General features: G+C 40.6%; 8 protein-coding genes and 2 non-coding genes across 10 annotated transcripts; 4 read left to right on the forward strand and 6 right to left on the reverse strand.

The window, feature by feature from the left end:
* Nucleotides 1-400: 400 nt before the first annotated feature.
* Nucleotides 401-1,735, forward strand: aga1 (acetyl-CoA:L-glutamate N-acetyltransferase; the record flags this gene model as incomplete). Its single annotated transcript, XM_056181236.1, has 1 exon — nucleotides 401-1,735. The coding sequence occupies one exon, from the start codon at nucleotides 401-403 to the stop codon at nucleotides 1,733-1,735; it is 1,335 nt and encodes a 444-aa protein (XP_056036711.1).
* Nucleotides 1,736-1,906: 171 nt separating this feature from the next.
* On the reverse strand, nucleotides 1,907-3,955 carry mti2 (mitochondrial translation initiation factor IF-2Mt/Mti2; the record flags this gene model as incomplete). Its single annotated transcript, XM_056181237.1, has 1 exon — nucleotides 1,907-3,955. One exon carries the CDS (start codon nucleotides 3,953-3,955, stop codon nucleotides 1,907-1,909), a length of 2,049 nt encoding a protein of 682 aa, XP_056036710.1.
* A 1,489-nt stretch (nucleotides 3,956-5,444) lies between these two features.
* Nucleotides 5,445-7,064, forward strand: fet4 (plasma membrane iron/zinc ion transmembrane transporter; the record flags this gene model as incomplete). The annotated part of the gene is made up of 1 exon (XM_056181238.1): nucleotides 5,445-7,064. One exon carries the CDS (start codon nucleotides 5,445-5,447, stop codon nucleotides 7,062-7,064), a length of 1,620 nt encoding a protein of 539 aa, XP_056036405.1.
* A 300-nt stretch (nucleotides 7,065-7,364) lies between these two features.
* On the forward strand, nucleotides 7,365-7,437 carry SOMG_20113. Its single transcript has one exon. It is a non-coding gene; the product is annotated as a tRNA-Arg (tRNA).
* Nucleotides 7,438-7,612: 175 nt separating this feature from the next.
* On the reverse strand, nucleotides 7,613-7,683 carry SOMG_20114. The gene has a single exon. It is a non-coding gene; the product is annotated as a tRNA-Gly (tRNA).
* A 230-nt stretch (nucleotides 7,684-7,913) lies between these two features.
* SOMG_02447 (aminotransferase class-III) lies at nucleotides 7,914-9,257 on the reverse strand (the record flags this gene model as incomplete). The annotated part of the gene is made up of 1 exon (XM_056181239.1): nucleotides 7,914-9,257. One exon carries the CDS (start codon nucleotides 9,255-9,257, stop codon nucleotides 7,914-7,916), a length of 1,344 nt encoding a protein of 447 aa, XP_056036708.1.
* A 1,365-nt stretch (nucleotides 9,258-10,622) lies between these two features.
* Nucleotides 10,623-11,642, forward strand: SOMG_02448 (methylglyoxyl reductase (NADPH-dependent); the record flags this gene model as incomplete). Its single annotated transcript, XM_056181240.1, has 1 exon — nucleotides 10,623-11,642. The coding sequence occupies one exon, from the start codon at nucleotides 10,623-10,625 to the stop codon at nucleotides 11,640-11,642; it is 1,020 nt and encodes a 339-aa protein (XP_056036702.1).
* Nucleotides 11,643-11,865: 223 nt separating this feature from the next.
* Nucleotides 11,866-12,948, reverse strand: tms1 (hexitol dehydrogenase; the record flags this gene model as incomplete). Its single annotated transcript, XM_056181241.1, has 1 exon — nucleotides 11,866-12,948. One exon carries the CDS (start codon nucleotides 12,946-12,948, stop codon nucleotides 11,866-11,868), a length of 1,083 nt encoding a protein of 360 aa, XP_056036701.1.
* A 1,187-nt stretch (nucleotides 12,949-14,135) lies between these two features.
* adh8 (alcohol dehydrogenase) lies at nucleotides 14,136-15,179 on the reverse strand (the record flags this gene model as incomplete). The annotated part of the gene is made up of 1 exon (XM_056181242.1): nucleotides 14,136-15,179. One exon carries the CDS (start codon nucleotides 15,177-15,179, stop codon nucleotides 14,136-14,138), a length of 1,044 nt encoding a protein of 347 aa, XP_056036527.1.
* Nucleotides 15,180-16,235: 1,056 nt separating this feature from the next.
* Nucleotides 16,236-17,022, reverse strand: sbp1 (Ran GAP Sbp1; the record flags this gene model as incomplete). The annotated part of the gene is made up of 3 exons (XM_056181243.1): nucleotides 16,236-16,306; nucleotides 16,355-16,483; nucleotides 16,575-17,022. 3 exons carry the CDS (start codon nucleotides 17,020-17,022, stop codon nucleotides 16,236-16,238), a joined length of 648 nt encoding a protein of 215 aa, XP_056036528.1.
* Between the last annotated feature and the right edge of the window lie 101 nt (nucleotides 17,023-17,123).

Consider the following 17,123-nt stretch of genomic DNA (forward strand, 5'->3'; position numbering starts at 1 on the left):
GTCAAACCTTTTCGAACTTGCGTAGGCTAAACAAATCCCAACTCGGTTCCCACTTGGATTCATCTCGTTACCGTTCGTTAATCTAAACCAACGGTGCAAATTGCTTCTCTCGTTTTAAACGGCCAAAACAGATGAAACGGTGGATGTCCATGGAGAGAAACAACGAGATTTGAGGATAAGTTTTGCTAAGGCAGAGATCAAAGTCCCATCAAAGAAAACAAGCACCAAAGGAAATTCAACAAAGATGAATTTTTTTTTTTTTTTTTTTTTTTTTTTTTTTTAACAAAACAAAAGTCTTGTTGGGTCATTCATCAATTTAAAATCTAGAGGATCAGACAAGATAAACAACCCCAATTGTCCTTAACTGTAGCAGTTCCCTTTCCTAAACCATCACTTTAAGATGAAAAACCAAATTTTCTCTCGTGTTGCTGCTTATGGCAGAGCACGCTTGGTAGGGACTATGCCAGACAAAACAAAATTTATTAGTCAAGATGGGACGTATCCTAAGGGATTCTTGATTAATGGTGTTTCCTCTGGCGTAAAAGCCAATGCCAAAAAGGATTTAATGGTTTTGTTTTCTCCTACTCCCTGTAATGCAGCAGCTGTGTTCACAAAAAATGCATTCCAAGCAGCTCCTGTTCAGGTCTCTCGTTCCGTTTTACAAGAAAACCGCGGTACCGGAATTCATGCGGTGGTCGTGAATAGTGGTTGTGCGAATGCCGTTACCGGTGAAGGCGGTATTCAAGATGCCAAAGCAATTGCAAAGACTACAGACGAATTGACACAACCTCTGAGGAAGCTATTGAACAAAAAGGATTCCATGTCTTCTACTTTATTGATGTCAACGGGGGTGATTGGTCAACGATTGAAACTCGACAAAATTCAACAAGGACTTGGTGCTACTTTTAAAGATATGGGATCTTCCCATCAACATTGGATGAATGCTGCCCAAGCCATCTGTACCACGGATACCTTTCCCAAATTAGTTTCCAAACAAGTCAAGGTAGCTGATCGTATCTATACCATCGCCGGTGCCACGAAAGGCGCTGGAATGATTAATCCCAATTTAGCCACTCTCCTTGGATTTTTTGTCACAGATGCTCCCATTGCTCCTGATGCCGTCCAGTCCATCCTTCGCCACGCAGTCACAAACAGCTTCAACTCAATTAGCATTGATGGTGATACAAGCACAAATGATACCATCGCGTTTCTTGCTAACGGTGCTGCTGGTGGTTCTGAAATTACTTCCACTTCTTTAGAGTACGAACCCATTCGTGATGCTATTACTGGGCTTGCCCAAGACCTTGCAAAGCTGGTGGTTCGTGATGGTGAAGGCGCTACCAAGTTCGTAACCGTTCGAGTTCATGGGGCAAAGTCAGTAGAAGATGCTACAATCGTAGCTTCTACCATCAGCAATTCGGCTTTAGTCAAAACTGCCTTCTTTGGCGAAGACGCCAATTGGGGACGTATTCTCTGTGCTGTCGGGTACTCTGGTGCTACTATTAATCCCACTGCAACTTCTGTAAGCTTTGTTCCCGCCGATGGCTCCAAAACATTGAAGCTCCTTGTCCACGGTGAGCCTCAAAACGTGAACGAGACTCGTGCTAGCGAAATCTTAGCTCAAGAAGAATTGACTGTAGATGTTGATCTTGGAAGCGGTCCTTTCGAAAAGACAAACTGGACTTGTGATTTCTCCTATGATTATGTACGCATCAATGCTGATTATCGCAGTTAATATTTGTTTCAAGTTAGAAGTAATGTTTTTGTTAGACGTTAAAAATCATGCATAATATAATTTCACGGTATCAATGTGTTATTCATTAAGTATTTTAGATTACTAAGCTCACATCTAAAGTACTATTCATTCTATGGACTCGATTCATTATTCAATTTTTAGCATAGCTTTTTAAAACTCAGGAGGGCGATATTCATTGAGGTAACTTTGGATTTTATCGCCTACTCGAATTTCTGGGATTCCTTTTAATAGAATACCACAGTCTCTCCCTTTGGCTATTTTTGTCACTTCGTCTTTTAAATGCTTCAAACTTTCTATCTCACCTGTCCATATTATTTTTCCTGCACGTACTAATCGAGCTTTGTGTGCCTTTTCTAAAGTACCATTGGTTACACGGCAACCAGCTACGGGTACATTTGATTTTTTTAGACGGATGTCAAAAATTGCCTGTACACTGGCTTCACTGGGTACGCGTTGGACCAAAACGGGTGGAAGACGTTCTCGGAACAGGGTTCGAATTTCTTCCATCAAGTGATAGATTATATTGTGGAACAAAACCTTGACTTTGTGTCGTTCTGCCTCTCGAAACGTGGCTTTTGGAACAGGGACACCAAAAGATATAATAATAGCATTCGAAGTTTCAGCTCTCTCAATATCCGTTTCCGTAACCGGACCGACAGCGGCATATAAGACACGCGTTTGTAAATCTTCGTTTCGTAGTCCTTTGAAAAAATCGATGATGGCTTCAGCAGAACCAGTGTCATCGCACTTTGCGATAACGTTGAAGTATTCACTTTTATTCTCAGGAATGCTTTCCAAAGTTTCTGATGAATTCAACCGTTGTTCTTCGAGTTGTTTGTTGTGAGATTCAGCTAGTTGGTACAATTCTTGAGCACCATTGCGCCGAGCAATATCGGCTAAAACTTCTTTGGCGGCGGACTCATTTTTCACTTGAAACACATGGTCACCTGCTTTGGGTAACTCTTTCCAACCTAGGACTTGCGCGGCTTGGCCGGGAATTACTTGCTTGACTCGTTTGTTGTTTACATCTAACAAAGAACGAACCTTACCCCAAGAATTGCCTGCTATCAAGAAGTTTCCAGAAGAAAGTGTACCTTGCTTGACAACTATGGTAGCCAAGGAGCCAACGCCTTTAGCAACACAGGATTCCACAACCCAACCTTCTAACTGATCTTTTGGAGAAGAGCGAACTTCAAGGATTTCAGCAAGGGTTAATATAGCAGCTTCTAATTCATCAACGCCGGAACCGGTCTTACCAGATACGGACACTACCTGAGTGTCACCGCCAAATTCCTCTGCCTGAATACCATAATTCATAAGCTGTTCAATAACCTTACGTGGTTGCAATCCTGGACGGTCACACTTGGTAATTGCTATGATGACTGGAGCATCTGCGGATTGAATGTGTTTAATAGCCTCTACAGTTTGAGGTTTTACACCGTCATCACCAGCTACGACTAACACGACTATGTCAGCAATGTTCGCACCGCGCTTACGCATAGCTTCAAAAGCCATGTGTCCAGGGGTATCGAGAAATGTAATTGACTTTGAGCCTTTGTCGAAGGGAACTGTAAAAGCACCAATCTTTTGGGTAATACCACCATGTTCTGAAGCGGCAACACTAGATTTTCGTAAAGCGTCCAGTAGAGTAGTTTTTCCATGATCAACATGACCCATCAGTGTTACGACGGGAGGTCGCAAAGGAGCATTTGCTTGGGAAGACTTGGGTTTTTGAGGAGATGCGACGGAAGTAGAATCCGTGTGTACTCTGTAGCCATACTCTTCGGCAATCAAACTGGAATATTCAAAAGTAAGCAAGTAGCTAGGGGAAACATTTTTAAAGCCAAGACGAGTTAAATCTCGCATTAATCGTTGGGTCGACACTTGCAAGTGATTAGAGAGGGATGAAACTGGGAGAACTGGAGGAATGAGAAGGGGTCGAAGTTGTTTTTGCTTTCGGGAAGCAACAGACAAAGGAGTGGGATTGCGCTCTGCACGAAGGGGAGACGTGTGAAACGAACGTGTGGGAAGATGGACAAAGGAATTCGACACATTGGAAGAGGGAATCAATTTCGATGGTTTTGCTGGTTTTGCGAATGAAGAAGAGAGGGGAGACACGGACCAAAAGAAACAGCTCCAAGTCCATGACTTGGGCATGCAAATTGTGGAAAAGGAAGAAGCGTGTTTTGTGAAATTCATTATGATAATGAAAATAAAAACACAGAAGAACTAATTACATATACATATACATTACATATCCATAATTCAACTACAAAAAGCAACAAATACGCGTGAATTCCAAAATTGTGGGTTTGTTTACAGTGTATGTAGAAGGTGAGGATGAAGAAGTCGGTGAGGTATGGAATTGGTCGTTACTTCTGCAGGAGAAGCAAGTGACAGCTTGGGATAACCAAGTGTTTAGGCAAAGAAACGGGTTCCCAGTGGATTCAATGACAATTTGTATAATATAATTTTATTCAGCGTTATAAAGCATTGGTTCGTTGTAATAATGTAAACAAAGCATAGAGAATGGAATTCAGGTTAAAAACGGGCAACTAGGCAATTTTACCAGAGGAAACATAGGAAACATTGAAGAAACCGACAAAGACATCTTTTGGTAGATGAATCGCACAGTCTAAACAATCTCTTTCACCGCTGTAGATACGAATGGTGGAAGCTGAGAAATTCAAAAGCCCAGAAAAATTACTCGCTAACCTCATTTCTTAAAAAAACCGAAGCCTTGCCGTTCTCTAGCTCTGAGTTATTTTGGGTAAGAAATGGATATCAGATCATATGATGAATTGCAAAGGAAAGAGATCTCAGCATCACAAGAAAAAAATTTTTTTCTTTTTTTTTTCTTCAATCTTCTTGGGGGTTTCATTGTTTATGTGAAATGCATTTTGCATTTGTTTACGGTTATAGACTATTGACCATGGATCCTTCCTTCTTTCTATTGTTGTCCATATTTCCAACTATAGAGAAAAGTAAACCAATTGGACGAAATGTAACAGTTTAGGGTCTCCTTTCGATAGAACCCTAAATTTTTTTTTTTTTTTTTTTTTTTTTTCTGGGATCTTTGTTTTGTTTATGTCGGACTCGGCACCATTGATGAATTTGTCAGATCCGGTGATTTACAGAATCTCCTCACTTTTCATTACTTTTTTCCATACCTTATTTAATACAAAGGTCATTTGATAAACAGATAAATATCCAAGCGATTCTACTAACAAATCCTTACTTTACTTTTTTTTTGCAAGGCTTTGCAAGAGTTTGGATTGCCTTTTTTCTGTGCTTTTCTTCTTCAGTTTGTAATTTGTTATTCGTAGTTTCTCTTCTGTTTTGTTGAAGCTTGTCTTGGGAGAGAAATTGTAAATCTTTGTTCCCTCTATGCTTGTCGCATCTGATATTTCTTCCCCATACATTTGTTTGGTCCAGCTGTTTTAGGTAGGCAATTCCAATTTGAGAACACTCATCGTTTCTTGGTTCTTGAGTTTGCAAGTTCTCTTTTTTTTTTCGTTGTTCCCTCTCCGTTTTGCTTTGGAAGTCAATGGTTTCTTGTTTATTTATCTACTTGTAATATTTCGGCCAATTTTTACTCATTCTCAGATATCTCTTTTACGCACACTCTTTTATTCTTGTTTTTCTTTTCCTTTTTTTATTTCATATATCCCTTTCTATATAGTTTCCAATGACGGCTGTTCCTTCTCCTACCACTGAAATCGAAGTGGATGAAAAAGCAGTTACAGAGACTTATCAAGTCCAACATTTTCAATCTATCTTTAAAAAATGCATCCAAGCTATCCAATCCCCCGGCAAACATTGCGATATCCGCTCCGCTGCCCCTACTCAACAAGTGTTTGATGGCGAAAATTTTCTCCATAGATCTTGTTCCCCGGGAGACAGCTGTTCAGACTACAAAGTCAAAAATGGCAGCATCGTAGAGTGTGAAAATATTCGAGATTACATTGGTCAGAAACGCCCCAACCCAGCTGGTCGTATCTTTGATCTGGTAACTCACCTAGCTGGTACTAGTTTTGTTTTCATCCTCACCTTGGTCATTCTTGTCGTTTGGGCCATTGTAGGAGGTATCTACCATGCTCCTGATAGTTGGCAAATCGTCATGCAAGATGGTAGTTCCATTCAATGCTACATTTCTGCTACTCTTTTGATGCGCCAACAACAAAATCATCACAACCAGCTGACTACTATGATCGCCCAGTTGCGTTCTCGCTTATGCACCATTCGACGCCTAATAGGCCCCGTCCTCCAAGGAAAATCAGTTGCTTCGGCGCCGCTTAAATACCAAGATCTGCAGGATGATGTTGGCGATGCTCAAAAACTTCCTGTTGAAAACTGGTTTAGTCTTATCTGCAATTATGTAAGTCTCGTTGTCGGATCTGTCTATTTTTTTATGCTTTATTGGGCTGGCATATTTATTTGGGTTGGGTTCGGCAAAATGCTAAACTGGAGCGACGAATGGCAACTTTACATCAACACAGCTACGGCTGTAGAACTTACCTTCACTTCTGTGTTCCTTCAAAATATTCGTCATCGTCATATGAAATATATCTCTCGTTGTGTCTCTTCCATTTTCCATATTGACGCTGCCCTAGAAGAAGCCCTTCGTAGACGATCTGGAGATCGCGAAAGGAACCCTGTTATTGAGATTGAGGCCGAGAAAGTCAACGTTGGCTCTCGTACGATTGACTATTATGCCCATCTCGTTGGATCAGGCGTCGGTGCCGTGATCAGTGCTGCTGTGTTTATTGTTTGGCTTGCCATCGGTAATACCATGCATTGGAATTCCAATTGGTGGTTGATTATTGGAACCTATACAGGTCTCGTTGGATTTTTAGATGGGTTTGCTCTTCGTAATGTTTACTTTCGCGAAAGCAACCATTTCAACGTTCATGTTCAAACCTTAGTCGATGAAGAATACCTCCTTTTTCAGAGTCTCGGTCTTCCTCTTCCTCATGACTCAGAAACTCCGGTGAACAAATCTTTTGCATATAAACTAAGTTCGTTTATAGGATACATTTGCTCACAAGCGTTCTCTGTTTACGCAGCTGTGATCATCATCGTCGGCTTGGTCGTGGCTGCTGGTGCATTGAGATTCAACGAAACTGCTCAGCTGTTTTGCAATACCCCGACCATGATTATTGAAGCTGCTTTACTGATTGTTCTTATAGAAGCACATAATTTCACGAATCTGGAAAATCGTGTCAAATTTCGTAACATCCATCTTCGACGCCTTGCACTCATGAAGGCTATGGTTGGTGATGACTATCTCGCCAACGAATGCGCTTAAATCATCATCCCTTCTTGTATTTATTCATTTCTTTTTATCTATTTTTCTTTAGAGCGTGAACCCTTTTAATGACATGAAATGAACAACAAAACAAAAGTGCTTTTGACAGAATCCAAATATCCATAGACTCAATGAACTCTGCCAAGCAGTTTCTATATTAATTGTTCCAATACAGCAACAAACTTATTTCTTTTCCCATTTCCTTTTTTTTTGATCATTTATAACTTTACAAAAGAATCATGAACCAATAAGTATCAATATTCTAACATATTGGTTTTTATTTTTCTGTAGCCATAAGCTGCTCCCGTGGCCTAATGGCTAGGGCATTTGACTTCTAATCAAGGGACTGCGGGTTCGAGTCCCGCCGGGAGCTTTTCTTTTTCATATCATCCTTTTATTCGCAATACTTATTGATAATATCAACTCGTGGAAGAGTTGTAAAATTCTTGTAATATTTCTTCAATTTTGATATTTTCTGAACCTAGCAAAAAAGTGTGCACTAGAGACTATATTTGATATATGAATCATGAAAAAAATTATCATCACTATGCATCAGCCGGGAGTCGAACCCGGAGCGAATGCTTGGAAGGCATCCATGTTACCGCTACACCACTGATGCTGATTACCATAGAAGGAAAATATAGCATATATATATGTATCAGTATAGCATCGATTCTTCTGCTTTGAAGAAGGCTTAGAAGTTGTCCTTTTACTAAAGAAAAGGAGGATTTAGAAAGTATCACCGATGAATAAAAGAATTAAAGGATTTCATTGTTGATTTACATCATTTCTAAGAACATATAACATAAAAATCTCATAAAACTTCATTGAACTGGGATTCATGAATGATTAATTTGGCAAGCTGGCAATGGCTTCATCAATGGACTTGGCTAAGATAGAAATCAGAGTATCAACTTCTTCCTTTGTTATAATATATGGAGGAGCCACCATGATATGATCACCATGGACACCGTCGTAGGTGCCTGCACCAGGATTAAGGAAAGCTCCATTTTTAATACCAACTTTGCTAATCAAAGCTCCCACCTTGTACTTGGGATCAAACCACTGTTTCGATTTTTTGTCTTTAACAAATTCTAGACCCCAAAATACACCTCTACCGCGGATATCACCTACATGAGGATGGGAGTCGAAGGTTTTATGAAGCTGTTCATCCAAATATTTGCCGATCGCAGCAACCTTATCAACAAGCTTTTCACGAAGCATAATCTTTTGCACAGTGACAGCCGCACTGCAAGCCAATGGATGGGCTTGATAGGTGTGGAAGTTTGCAAGTTGAGCATTGCTTTCCTCAAAAGCTTTGTAAACTCGGTGGCTAACTAAGACACTAGAGATGGGTTGATAACCAGCAGCTAGGGTTTTGGCATTGGTTTGAAGGTCCGGGGTAATGCCTTCCTGTTCCCAAGCGTGGAAGGTCCCCGTTCGACCCAAACCACACATGACTTCATCAAGAATGAGAAGAATGTCGAATTTGTCACACACGCGACGAACGGCCTTAAAATAGCCGTCAACGGGTGTGGCACAGCCAAGACATGTGCCTGGAACGGTTTCGGCGATAAAAGCAGCAATTCGATTGGGACCAACAACCAAAAATTCGTCTTCGAGTTGTTTTTCCAAACGATATACATACTGCTCGTCCGTTTCGCCTTCCTTCTTGCAACGGTATGCGTAACAAGGGTCTACATAAGATGTGACTTTGGGAAAAACACCTACGTAGGGAGCACGGCGAGAGACCATTTTACCAATGCCAAGAGCAAAAAGAGTGTTTCCATGATACGATTGTTTACGAGAAACGAAGTGGGTTCGTTCGGGTTCACCACGGAGTTGCCAGTATTGCAAAGCAAACTTAAGAGCTGCTTCCACGGCTTCTGAGCCACTGTTGGCAAAGTAAGCACGAGCAAAGACATCTGGATGTTGTGAAACAAGTATGTGTGCCAATTCTTCAGCGGGTTCATTTGTAAAGGCCATGTTGTGGACATAGCAAACCTTCTCCGCTTGGGTTTTCATAGACTCGATCACTTCGCGGTTTCCGTATCCAAGACTGGAAACGGCCGCACCACCAGTACCGTCTATAATTTTCTTATTGTCATCTGTATACAGATTGACACCTTCGCCTCGCACAACCTTTGGAGGAGTGGAATTGGGAACGAGATACAATAAATCGTGGACGGACATCTTGGGAAGATTATTTTTAATAAGCTAGTTCTTTTTAATGAATTTTCCTTTCGTTTCTATAACTTGGCTTAGATTTTGAAAGAGAGAATGAAACTGGATAAAGGATGTCAAGAATGTTTAAGTACCTTATAGATTCGCCAAAATTACCAAAATTCTTTCAATAGTAATAAAATTGAACCTTTGGACCTTTTGGCCCTAGTTCCAACTGGTATCCTTTATATATCACAACTCGTATAGCAAGATGTAATAATGACTGAATCGCTCCACCATGTTACATGCAGCCATTATTGCATCCAGATAAAAATTGACACCGGCGACTCGATATTAGATAGGAAATCATAACCTATTCCTTTAGCGTATTAGCGAACTCAAACTATCGACCTCAAAGGACGACGGATATGTGCGTTGTGTCATTCCGTCCAGTTTCTTTGGGAATGTATAATTTACAATTGAGCTCACTTTGGTTCACAAATTTGGCGGATTTGACCAAGCTCTGTTATACTTTTATGCTTGTTACAACGAAGAATGCCTGAGCTTAGAGTAACGGTTTATTAGTCCGGACGAGGTGATCTATTGCCAGCTGTTACTTTCCAAAAAGTACCAAAGAATAAGAAACCATTGCGCATTAGTATTGAAAGAATGAAGGCGCGCTAAAACATTGCCGTTTGAGCCTCTATGAAAACACTTAAGAAACGTTTGAATAGTTTATGCTATAAGGTAATGCATGCCTAAAATGATCGTTTTAGCATATGCGTATATAACAATGTGTTAAATAATAAATGGGTGCTTGATTAAAAAATATGCTTAAAAAATTGTAGGTTCCTACGAAATAAAAAAAGAAAACGATTGGAGAAAGTCATTCCGTCGGGTTTTTTTTTTCTTTTTCATAAATTTGTTATTCCTTTGAAGCTGTCTAGATCGTTTTGCCATTGACTTGATTTCAGTTCTCTGATTGATAGTGTCAGCAAACTACGACAGAAAGGTTTGGAACAAACACGAATTTTTATTTTTATTTATTTTTATTTTTTCTTTCAGTTAATTAAAGAGTTAAATCTTTCTATAGAACAGAACGTTTACTGAAGTAGACTATCTTTTTGAAACTGACTACTGCCTTGTAGTTCATCTCGTCATTTTCCCTTGGTAACTAAAATACACCTTGCAATTACTAGGTGATTGACAGTAGGGAAAATATCTTTTTAAGATCATTCTTTGCAATCGTTTCTTCCGAACCCACCATAAAGGCTATCGCTTGCGTTTGTTCAATTTTTGCATCTCGTTTCTTTAATACTTCACAGTGATTCCTTTCCCTAACCATCGCACATACATTAATCAATACTTCCTTTTATAGAATTCTTTAATTTGAACATGACTCAAGTTGTTCCTATCGTTTTGGTAACCGGCATCAACGGGTTTTTGGGGTCTCATACAGTAGAAGCCTTACTAGCCCATGGGTATCGAGTCCGTGGAACCCATCAGTCTTCCCATGACCCTCATTGTCTGTTCCGGAACCGTCCTTCTTGGAAAGGTAAGGTGGAAATGTTTCACATTCCGGACCATCGTGTTCCAAATGCATACGACGAAGTTATCCAAGGTGTCGATTATGTTATTCATGTAGCCACTGAAGTCCATTCGAATGGGGAGACTTCTGGTATCGATCCTCATCATACTCTCGCAGTCAGTATCAAGGGCACAGAAAACGCTTTAAATGCTGCATTCAAAGAACCAAAGGTCAAACGCTTTGTCTACGTTTCCTCCGACGCCGCCTTGAAAGGACCAAAAAATTTTAATGGAGATGGCCATGTGTTTACCGAAAAAGACTGGAACCCATTAAGCTTGCAGGACGCACAAGCTTCCAATGACGAAGGTTTAAACTATACTGTATGTAAAAAGCTTGGGGAGCAGACTGTTCAGAAGTTTCATGCTACCCACAAACCCCATTTTCAAGTCATTGCCTTGAATCCTCCTCTCATCCTTGGACCAGTTTTTCATCTGGAGTCCGTAAAGCAATTAAGTTTCTCAGCATGGTTTTTTTGGCAGCTCATGAATGGACGTTATGAAATTGCTCCCAAGACAGAAATTTTTAATTATGTGGATGTACGAGACTTGGCGGAAGCAGAAGTGCTTTCGCTCACGGCTGATACCAAGGAACCTAGAGTCATCGTTTGTGCTGGCGATCTCAGCAATGACAAAATCGTGAATACTCTTATCCCCCAATTTCCTCAATTCCAAGAAAAGATTGCGAAGCCGAATGGTCAGCCTTCCACATGCAATTATAAAATTGATGCTTCATTGTCCAAATCTGCCCTTGGCGTCCAGTATCGTCCTCATGAAGAAACGTTTTACGATGCCGCTGAATCTTTATACCGTCTTGCTGGATTTTTTTAAAGGACTCTAAAATAGGTCGTTACGCGTTATCTAGATGACTATCCTTTCTACTTTCTACTATATCATTCTGTTTTAGTGACCGTATAAAATCCAACAATTTCATCTCATTAACACTAGCATTTTCATTTTTCATCAAGCATATAAAACATGTTAGGGAAAGAGGTCGTAAACAAAAAGGATATTATCAATTAGAAGAAAAAAAGGGAATCCAAGAAATGAATGCTTACTCTTTTTCAGGACCCTCGATAATTACTTTAAGGACACCATTCTCACCGCTTGCGGTTTTCTTGTATGCCTCCAAAGCATCTTCAAACTTGTACTTGTGGGTAATAAGAGGCCGAAGCTTGACGAGACCACTGGATACTAAAAACGTGGCTTGATCATAACAGCCAGCCCGATAACGGAAACTTCCAAGGATGTTGAGCTCATTGTTCACGATGTGGTTGATGGGAAATTGAACGACAGGCTTACCGTTTCCAGCTTGAACAAACGTGGCACCCGGTTTCAAACACAAGACGGCAGTGTGGATGCAAATCTCTACACCAGTGGCATCTACGGCAAAATCAAACTCACCATGCTTGTCAACGATGGCATTTCGGTAGCGACGGGCATATTCAGGTAATGACTCATTAGCACGAGTCTCAATGGGTGTAAAAGGGAGAGCATCGGCATACTTTTGGGCAAATTCGACGCGAGAAACAGAAGTATCGACCGCGACAACGTCGGAAGCACCATAAGCTTTAGCAACAGCCATCAATAAAAGACCAACGGTTCCGCATCCCATGACCAAAACGCGAGAGCCAGCGCGCAAGTTGGCTCGGGAACAACAATGGACGGCCACACTCAATGGCTCAAACATGGCAGCCTCATCCAATGCAACTTGAGGGGGCAATTTGGTTAAGAAATCTTCGGGAACGATATAATGAGTGCGCAAAGTCCCGTCGTAAGGTGGAGTGGCAGCAAATTGCATATGAGGGCACAAATTGTAGCGACCTTCACGACAATATTCACAGTGACGACAAACGATACCAGGTTCAACGGCAACATGATCACCTGGGTTGACTGAACGAACACCCTTGCCGACTTCCACTACGATGCCGGCACTTTCATGACCCAGAATCATGGGTTTTTTGAGGATAAAGTCGCCAATTCCACCCTCTTTCCAGTAATGAACGTCGCTTCCACAGATTCCCGTGGCCTTGATGGCCACTTTCACATCGTGGTATCCGTCCACCACCTCATCTGGACGCTCCTCGATAGCTGTATCCATTGGCTTGCGCAAGACGAATGCTTTTTGGGTAGCCATAACGCACAACGAAAGCAAAAAATTCTACCAAGAATAAATAGAGAATCAAAATAGAAGAAAGAAAAGTTACAAGGAACCAAAAGAAACTTAGATCCACTCTAACAAATACTTTTTAGATGAATGTGAACTTGGTTTGACAGTACAATACGATTGACCGTCGAACTAGAATTGCAGATAGAGGAACAAGTAGACCGTGAATAGAATAAGTCAAGAAGAGAATAGTTTGTTTCGCTTTTCTGTTGATTTTGATAGTTCCATATCGTTCTATTTATATTACGACATGCGGGTGTTTGCCTAGTAAACGTAATATTCATCATGTTAGAAAGTCCCCTCCCTCTTACGTTGTAAGACTAAAAAAAGGTACGAGATTCCGTGGAATTCCAACCCAAGGTTTGAGCCCAAGCCTAATTATTCCCTGTTGGTGTAGACACAAAGCAGGGAAAGACCAGCGGCGACAAATGGCAGTTTTCAAGGTTCAACTTCAGCAGGAACCGCAGGAAGGATAAGGTTTCATGTATATTGGAGTCATCATTTCTCCTCATTGCTCCTTTTCTGCTTTTAATCGATTTGCTTATGAGGTGCACGTCTATGGTAGGCATTAATACCTTGATACCTTCGGCAAGTTTGTCGAATACAAGGTTCGTCTTGATATTCCTCTATGGTGGATTACGTCGAACAGTGAAAAAAGCGGAGATTCCAAAGATTGCTAGGGAAGATATAAAAGGAAGGATTCATCCAGAAAGAGCGTCTTTGAAAGCTCTTCAAGGCCTCTTCAAATACTCTCTTGAAACGTAATCAGTCAGTCATATGGTAAGCATATAACTGTAAGATCACAGAGAGGTTTTGTAGGACAATGTAAACCAAGTCAAGCACAATAACGAAAGGAATGAACTTTAGTGGACTAGAAAAGTTTGATGTTGAAAAAGTTGGCATATGCTGTTACATGCTAGCGCAAAGAAAAAAGCTAGAACAACGAGAACAACGAAAGAAAGCTGGATTCCACGGATGAATCAATTTTTATTCGATTTCTATTCTATTCATCTCTGCTTGGCCAAATTAGAAAAGACAAAATCTATATCATTACTAAAGTCATCCTTGAACATCATCATCATCACCATCACCATAGGAGCCGAATGGACAAATTTACGAGATGAGCCCTGTCCATTCAGAAATACTATACTTTACATTCAAGCGTCAATCCTTAAGACAACCTTGCCAACATGCTTTTGGCTCCATTGGTAATAATAGGCTTCCTTCAATTCGTCAAAGGGGAACACCTTGTCGACAACGGGATGGATGTCGTTGGCTTCAATACAAGCGTTCATCTCTCTGAACATATTGGCAGAACCAACAAAGATACCACGAATGGTGGCATTCTTTTGGAGCATGGCACCAATCAAGGAGGTGACGTTAGGACTAGTACCTTCTTGAGCAACAAAACCGATACTGCTAATCTCTCCACCCACAGCCAAAACCTCCAAAGATTGACCCAAGGTCTTTTCACCACCGACTTCCACCACATGATGGTAGCCAACATTGTTGGAAACTTCCAAAGCGGGCTTGGCCCAGTTAGGATCCTTTTTGTAATTGATCAAGTGGCTAGCACCCAACTTCTTGGCAACTTGCAGTTTCTCATCGGAAGAAGAAATGACGGTGGCACGAGCACCGGTTGCCACAGCGAACTGGAGAGCAAAAATAGAAACACCACCAGTGCCTTGAATCAAGACATTTTCACCTGGCTTCAATTGATGCACTTTGGATCCAAACAAAGCATTCCATGCCGTCACGGCGGCGCAGGGTAAAGTGGATGCCTCTTCATAACTTAAATTCTTGGGGGCATGGACCAATGCTTGCGCAGGGAAGATACCAACTTGGCGGAAAGCACCGTCATAAGTACCACCCAAAGCACCGGTAATGGTCTCTGAAGTAGGTTTTCCGTCAATGAAATCAGTGAAAAATGTCCCGATCACCGTGTCACCAGGCTTGAATCCCTTTACGTCCTCACCAATCTTTTCAACCACGCCAACGCCATCAGAGCCAGGAACTACGGGAAGCTCCAAAGGAAGAGGGTATAATCCCTTGGTGATGATCAGGTCTCTGTAATTGAGGGAAGCAGCTTTCAAGTTCACTTGAACTTGATTGGGCTTGAGAGCTTGCACGGGCTTGGCTTCATGAACCTTCAGTTGCTCAAAGCCGCTCTTAGTGTCGTTTACAATATACTGCAATGGCATTGTGATAAAAATGTGGTGTCGAAAATTAATGCAAATCTAGCAATTTTAGGTACCCTATAGAAGGCAATACTTTTGTTAGTTATCGTGTGCGTGTCGTTTTTATTTATACGATGGCACGTTTTGAAATTTTTTTTTGCTTACATAACTACTCGGTTAAGTTCTTTTATAATCTGGCATTCGCGCACTTTTCATAATTCCGAGTTTTTTTCGTGGAATCCGATCGAACGCCTGTAAAGCTCATTCTGGCTGTATATGTAGGTGATGATATATGGACGAAGGAAATGTATGATTCTACGTTGTCTATAAACAATTATAAACAAAAAGTGAAACCAATTTACAATAGTCTTCTAGCCCCCATTCTTAATAGGTGCACTTGAAGGTGCGTAAGAAAGCAATTGATACCTTGACATATTATTTTGTTTGGTTGTTTATGAACAAATCATGCGTTAATTTTATGGATTTTAAGTGTTAAAATCTCTGAAACAAGTCAACATTTGCGAAATTCCTAGAGGCAAATAGAAGCTAAAATGGATCGCGTATCATGAACAGTTAATGTCAACAACAATCACCTCTATCTTTATTATATTTGGAAGTTTTATAGAAATTGTTGCAAAATAGACGCAATTTATTGATTCATTTCAATTCAAAAGACTGTAGACTGTAGATTGCAAAATTGCTCTTTAATACTCTAACCAAGAATGACTTGTGTATGTACCTAATTTGCTTTATAAGATATTCCATTTCGCGGTTATAGATAATTGAAAGCTCATAATTACATACAGGGTACACCTTTACTGGCAAGCTTGTCAAGCTTTAGTTTCCAGCAGTGTAACCGACAACTTGTACACATTGATACGTATTGAAAATAACAGAATAACAGCCTCACGTGTAAACATTTCTATTTATTCTATAAGCACATTTTCCTACTTGTCTCTAGGGCCTTTGTTTTACAGTAAAATTAAACAATGACTTGATCCTCTTTATTGTTACATTTCCTATTTTGCACAACTGATATCCATTCTATTGATTCCTTATGAAATCCATATATGTTATCCATTAATTTTTCTTGGCCGCTTCGGCATTTTCTTCTTGGTATTTCAAGAAGTTTTCCTTGAACAAATTGGCATCTATAACTGATTAGTATCTTTCCACTCTTCTCTTACAGGCTCACTTACTTTCAGAATTAGCAAAACGGATAGCAAATGTCTCGGTAGAAGGTTCACCTTCACTAACATCAGCAGCAACGGTCCAAACCCAGCTACGGTCGCTACCAACGTTGGGAGTCAATTTCATTTCGGGCATCACTAGTAGACATTTGTTAGTTTCAATACTTCAGCATAAAGTCAAGCTAATAAGGTTCAGCAATTTCTTTTCTACTTTCTTTTGTTTACTTACACAAGTGGTTGGCACAAACTTTATAAGTCTTGTCACGACGCATAACCAAGCGGGTCTTTCCGCTTCCTTGATGTTTTAAAAGACGGGCATCACCAGTACCACGCTCCTTCCATTCACTAGCGTTCTTATTAAAACGGAAAAGCTTGGCACGCATCTTAAAAACAACTTCCTCATCTTCTTCGTTAGTTTTGGTCTCAACGGCATTCAACTTGACGATAGGTTCAAAGTGGACCTCTGGAGATACAGGTTCATTATCGTCCTCTCCTTCAGCGGCCTTGTTTTCCTCGTTAGGAGCAGATTCAGACTTTCCATCTTTTTTTTCACCGCTATCACCAAAGACAGCTTTAGCTTCTTCAGTCTGCTTTGCAGCGACTTCTTCAGAACCAAAAGAAGACTTGTTCTCTTCTTTTGTAGTGTCTTGAACCTTCTTATCTTGCTCGGCAGACATTGTAGGTATTATGCTAATGGTAAGTGTCCTTCTCCACCAGAACTTCTCCTTATTATTATAGCTTGGAAAACACTACCTTAATACCTCTATATACTTATACT

This window comes from Schizosaccharomyces osmophilus, chromosome 1, assembly GCF_027921745.1.
Source record: "Schizosaccharomyces osmophilus chromosome 1, complete sequence".
In the NCBI taxonomy this organism is placed as follows: domain Eukaryota; kingdom Fungi; phylum Ascomycota; class Schizosaccharomycetes; order Schizosaccharomycetales; family Schizosaccharomycetaceae; genus Schizosaccharomyces; species Schizosaccharomyces osmophilus.